The following is a 5,837-nucleotide window of genomic DNA, read 5'->3' as shown; positions in this document are numbered from 1 at the left end:
CAGTCATTTAGAGAGTGGATACGATAGAATACTTTTACATCATCCGCAAACGCTAGGAGCCGCACATGTTTTAATGAATGGTTAATACTATTTAAAAATATAGAAAACAGTAGCAAGGGAAGGTGACTACCTTGGGGGACACCAGATGAAATGGGGAGTATATCAGAAGAGACTCCATGAATTTTAACAAATTGTTTCCTACCTTCAATAAAGAAACGAAACCACGATAAAAGTGGCTCACCAAAACCAGTTTCTTTCAAGACACATTGCAATATATGGTGGTCTACACGGTCAAAAGCTTTGCAGAAATCAGTAAAGATGACATCAACTTACGAATGAGCTTTAACAGCTTCAAATATATAATTAAAAAATACTGCATTACGAGTAGTGGTAGAACAGCCAGACCGGAAACCATGCTGTTCCTCCATTAACAATCTGTTGACGCTTGGTTGAATATTATTAAGAACTAAAGATTCGAATAATTTGGCAATGTGGGAAAGAATAGAGATCGGCCTGTAGTTGGTGACTAGTGATGCATCCCCCGATTTTAGTACCGGAGTAATAGTACATAGTTTCCATATATCAGGAAAAAAACCGTCATCCAAGGAGCGTCTAAATAAAAGCCACAGTGGAAAAGTGATAGAATGCCTAACATTAAATAAAAATACTCCTGATAATCCATCAGGCCAAATGGACTTATTATTACGCAGAGAGGTAAGACCGTCAAAAACATCATCAACTGAGAAAAAGGAGTTACTTGGCAAGTCATATTCTAAGATATTAATGTTGGAAAGATCACAGTTGCTTCGTTTTGGCGTATATACAGAGTTAAAAAAGGAAGAAAACAAATTGGCAGAATGTTGTTCATCATGTCCTGCTGTATTATTATAGAATGCAGTTTTGGGAATTGGATTAGGTGAGCGGTGCTTCCTAACAAAGTCCCAAAAACTCTTGGGCTCATCGTTAAATGACTTTTCAGCATTGGAGACAAAGCTTCTGAAGCACCTTTTCGCCTCAAATTTACAGCGTGCACGAAGGATGGAAAACTCTCTATAGTGAACTAGGGAACCTGATGACTTATAGTCCGCATGTGCTCTTTTCTTTTGGAAAATAAGATCTTTCATGTGCTTGGAGACCCATGTGGGAAAACTAGACTTAATAAATGTGGACTTAGGAACGTATTTGAGTACAGTGAAGTAGAGAGCATCATATAATGCATAAGCAGAGGAGTTTAGATCGAGATTAGAAAAAGTTTGCTCCCAGTTGAAGGAAGAAATGTATCTATTGATTTCCTTATAACGACCCTTATTGTATAACATTATAATATAATAGGTATATTATAGGAGTGTTGGACATAGACATACTGTAATTATTATTAGCTATATTAATTACCTATTGCAGGGTTACGGTTTAATTCTTTATGTTATAAAACCTAGGACATACAATTTTAATATGCTATGTGTAACGAATATGAAATATCACCCCGGCAATACTCACGACGCGCTGCCCAGCGACGTCGCACATATATAACTAAATACCTCTTGACGGCCGGTAGAGAGCGCTCACCCCGTCAAATATATTGCGCACCGGCAACTATACCATTAGAGGTAACGAGAAGTAACCCGAAATCTGTACCCGCACGGGACCCACCAACTACATATAAGGGAGCCCGGCCGCTATACAGTTACCTACCGACCTGCAGTCCGCTCTTGAGAACATTAGTTTGGCTGGTTTATGGTTAGTGCTGGTAACGAGTCTCGGCCACCTTTGGGAAGGCTAGACACATACGAGCACTCGACCTAGACCAACACAAACTAGTGTTTTCACGTAACCGTTGCCGCCGTATCGTCGTACCGCCGCGCATAATATTCTCGGCCACCCGACCGCGGGAAGGCTAGAGTATCGTCATACCGCCGCCGCAGTAGTTTAAACTTGCCGCCGCTGTTTATCGCGAGTAGGTAAAACACCGATTACCCCACGCGTCAACCGTTCATTAATATTATTATCGGGACGCGTAATAAGCACCGCCGTATCGCCGCCGTTGTATTTAAAAACGTCGCAACTAAATAAATATTAACTTGATTACCTTTATAAAATATGTGTTATATTTTACTATAGTTTTTTAATAGGAAAATGCATAAAACTTAACCGTTACATATGTTGCAATAGTCTGCTTGCTTTAATTATATTCAGCTCCCCAAGTCAAAAGTTGAATTTGCACCTATGGTGGTGTGTGTGAAAGAGAAAATAGTTAATAGTTCCAATAATAATAATAATAATAATAATAATGTACCTAATGATTTTGTCTGATGCGAACATGTCATCGTATTATGGCGAGGACGTGCAACAGGCTAGAGCTTGGAGATCAAAATTCAGGTGATCAGTTGTTGCACAGCAACGATGTATATTCTGCCAGGTATAATTTAGTTCAAAGAGTACTCTGGTCACTAATTATATTTTTTATCAGTTGACTTTCGTGTTTATATCCATAGGGATTTGGAAAGCGGTGTAATTGGCTGTTGCGAGATTCACGGTCCAATACCCAGCCAATCCGAAACAAATCAAAATGGCCCAGTTCCTAAGGGTAGAAAACATTGGCACGATTATCCAGCAATATTAATTTTCTTAACTATTATTTGTCTTGTAAAAAGAAACAATTTATTCATGTTATTATTTATTATAATAAAAGAAAGTAATTATACTTCATAGTTATATTTACATAGAATAATATTAACTTGTGAAAAATAAATGAATATATTCGGTGATGTTTAAAAATGACAAATTTAATTCAGATATCCAATAAACTATTCTGATCATATGAACTTAAAATGTGAATAACTTAATATTTCTAGTATATTACGTAATAGGTAATTTGTCAAAGTGGCCGAAAACTGAACAGTTATTAATACAAATAAACTGTGTTCAGGTGTCCACTCATAACATTATTAATTATTGTACTATTTAATTTACAATTTTATTATAAAACTTCGATGTCAATTCAATGTTACTCTTAATAGTCTCAATTGTGTCATCGATAATCAAATCAGGTTCTTTAAAGTAACATGATGATTTAATAATAAATGATTGGATCTGTAAGGAAAAAAACATTTGAATAAAACTTTTGGTTTTTAACAAAATATATTGTTCTGTTAATTACCTCTTCTAATTCTTCTTTAGTTTTCATTTGAGACGCAATATCACTTACATATTCACTTAAACTATAGTCTTGACGTTGGTAGCTAAAAATATAAAATAAAAATAAGAGGTAATATGAACTTTCAATTTATTTTAATTTGTTCATACTACATAATATGAATATTGACACTAACAAAATTAAATTTCACGATAACTTACTATTCATATATTTCTGAAATTTTGCAATAAAAAAATTCTTTTGCTAATAAAAATCCAGCTTCATTTAACGTTATAAAGTAGAATACTAGGGATGCGTCTTCTTTGGGAATAAAAGAATCATCAAGTGACCAATTCAAATATCTAAATCGAAAACAATGTTAAACATTATTGTGATGTCTGTATTAAACGATATTAATACCTCTGTAGTAACGATTCTATTGAAGTACTTGCTAATGCAAGCATCATATATTTTTGTTCACTCCTTAAATTGCAACGCTGATAACGTTTCCATAAAAAATTCCATTCTTCTACACCTCCATATTTTATAGCTTGAATGTAAATAGGGTATTTCAGTTCTATAGGCAATCTAATATATTTTGATTACAGTTAGTATTTAATTCAATTAAACTTCGATAAAACTTACATATTATTATTGTCTGGGTCTATACTTTTCATCCATTTTCTAAACAAGTCCAGAACCCGTTGGATACAGTCCTTTGTTTGGTATTCGCAGGCATTGGAAATCACGAGATTTTGAAATTTTATGTTTTCATAACCATTAACTTTATCGTCCATGTTCCTGAATTTGTTATATATACACGACAATATATCACGCATATTGTTCTGAAACCATATTTCATTAAACTACGTCCATACGACAAATAAGTATAACAGGTAAATATTCAAAATATAATAAAATTAGTAGGGAGTTCGGGACTTATAGCAGTTGATTCACTGTATTGCATGGGTATATCATTTCGTTATTAGAGTTTTGTATGCCATGCAAAATAAATTCGTTTTTAATTATGATAACTTATTTTGCATATTTCTGATTCTTTCATCTTTGGGTGTTGCGTATAGAGTTAACTGAAAGATCATTTTCACTGAACAATGATTAAATGAAGTGTGTCAATACTCGATGATGTGATTATTTCGAATTTCTGCTAACTTAGACCTGAAAATTTAAATCAATACTAATTTCCAGTAGTTGACAAAACACTTACAAATTAATTTACAAATCAACATCAATACTCATTTTCAGAAGTTACCTAAGTTATTAAATGGCTCTGAACAGGGGAAAATAGCAATATTTTGGTTTGGTTGTGGTGACTTGTTGGGTCTGGGAACAGTCACTGGATGACGACATGTCACGACGCCCCGTCACCCCGACAGGTTACACCTAGGACCTTTATTCCTAAATTAAGCTATACAGAGTGTTCCGTGAGTATTTACCCATTGCGATATCTCCTGAAAATATGGAGATATCATAATTCTGGTTGTTTAGTAAGACTCACAGGGACAAGAACTACAAATAGTTTATGTTTTAATTTATTTTAATGTTTTTGTAAAAAAGTCAAAAAATATATTTTTTTATTTAATTATTTAAAAAAAAAAATCGAAGATAGCCTTTTTGTAGAGTTAATTTTTCTGAAAATATTGACGTTTTGACATTTTGATCTCATTTCCTGATTTTTAATATTTTTTCTAGTTTCTAGAAAAACAGCGAATTATTTATTCTATTTAATTCTATAGTGGTATCAAATATGTGGCCCTCTCGCTCGCACGGCCCGCGAACGCTTATAGTGTGGCTCGCAATAGCATAGTATTTTACTTCTTGAAAATTTATTGATGAAATTTTAAATGATTATTGTACAAAAAATCAATATTTACATCTTTGTAATACCTATTATTAAATACGGTTATATTATAATAATTATAATCAATAGATAAAATAAATTTATTTTGGATTTAGTAAAAAAAGGTGTTTTGTCTTTTAACTTATAAATACGAAATAGTTAATATTATAATCTTGTACCGTTCCCTGATAATATTTGATAAATAACTTATTGATTGATAACACGGACTAGGATATAATGGACTGGAAACGACATGGTGGGCGGGTGATGGGGGACGGCCGCAAAAGGTGTCTTTGTTATCATCAACACTCATAATCGAATGTTTTCAGCGCTACCAGTGGTTTAATTTGGCGTCACAATGTAAACCATGATCGCGCTTTCGCGGGCTATTTACTTAGCCCCCTAAACATTTTGAAATGTTAATTTATTTATTATTAAAAAATCTTTTAATTAATAAATAAATTTGAATGATGGATTTTCGTAAGTGCAGTGTAAAAGGATGCACTAGTAAAAAAAGAAATTTCAAGATTTCTCTTTTTAAAGCACCAAAAACCAATTACTTAGTTTGGAAATTAGCAGTAAGTAATGCTAACTGTGAGGAAACAGTTGTAAAATTTGTATGCGCTGAACATTTCCGACCTGACGATACAATAAATACCTATTTGTTTACACCTGATATTCCCAATGTAAGTATTACGTCAGTATTATGTACCTACCTACATTTGTTTAATTTGTTGATACATAATTATATAATTGTTTTGTTATAGTATTTCGGAAACATAGATTTTGTTAGATTGAAAAAGGGGGTTGTTCCTTCCATTTTTTCTTCTGTTGACAAAACGAGTA

The 5,837-nt window shown here is 33.2% G+C and overlaps 1 protein-coding gene across 2 annotated transcripts in view; it reads right to left on the bottom strand.

The window, feature by feature from the left end:
- Positions 1 to 2,090: 2,090 nt before the first annotated feature.
- The window catches only part of LOC100169595 (aminopeptidase N-like), a 22,984-nt gene continuing 19,237 nt past the window's right edge, over positions 2,091 to 5,837 (bottom strand). The window contains exons 10-16 of one of the 2 annotated variants that reach the window (XM_001948813.5): positions 3,779 to 3,978; positions 3,554 to 3,721; positions 3,355 to 3,495; positions 3,158 to 3,239; positions 2,971 to 3,090; positions 2,294 to 2,578; positions 2,091 to 2,221 (exon numbers count right to left, since the gene is read on the bottom strand). In XM_001948813.5, coding sequence (XP_001948848.3) covers positions 2,429 to 2,578; positions 2,971 to 3,090; positions 3,158 to 3,239; positions 3,355 to 3,495; positions 3,554 to 3,721; positions 3,779 to 3,978 — 861 coding nt within the window. In that variant the 3' untranslated portion in view covers positions 2,091 to 2,221; positions 2,294 to 2,428. Of the gene's footprint in view, positions 2,222 to 2,293; positions 2,579 to 2,765; positions 3,091 to 3,157; positions 3,240 to 3,354; positions 3,496 to 3,553; positions 3,722 to 3,778; positions 3,979 to 5,837 lie in introns of those variants that run through there. The other variant, XM_016808401.2, reaches the window with a different exon arrangement.

The sequence above is a fragment of the Acyrthosiphon pisum genome, unplaced genomic scaffold (assembly GCF_005508785.2).
Source record: "Acyrthosiphon pisum isolate AL4f unplaced genomic scaffold, pea_aphid_22Mar2018_4r6ur Scaffold_21489;HRSCAF=24104, whole genome shotgun sequence".
Taxonomy (NCBI): Eukaryota; Metazoa; Arthropoda; class Insecta; order Hemiptera; family Aphididae; genus Acyrthosiphon; species Acyrthosiphon pisum.
This window is presented reverse-complemented; position numbering and strand designations above follow the sequence as displayed.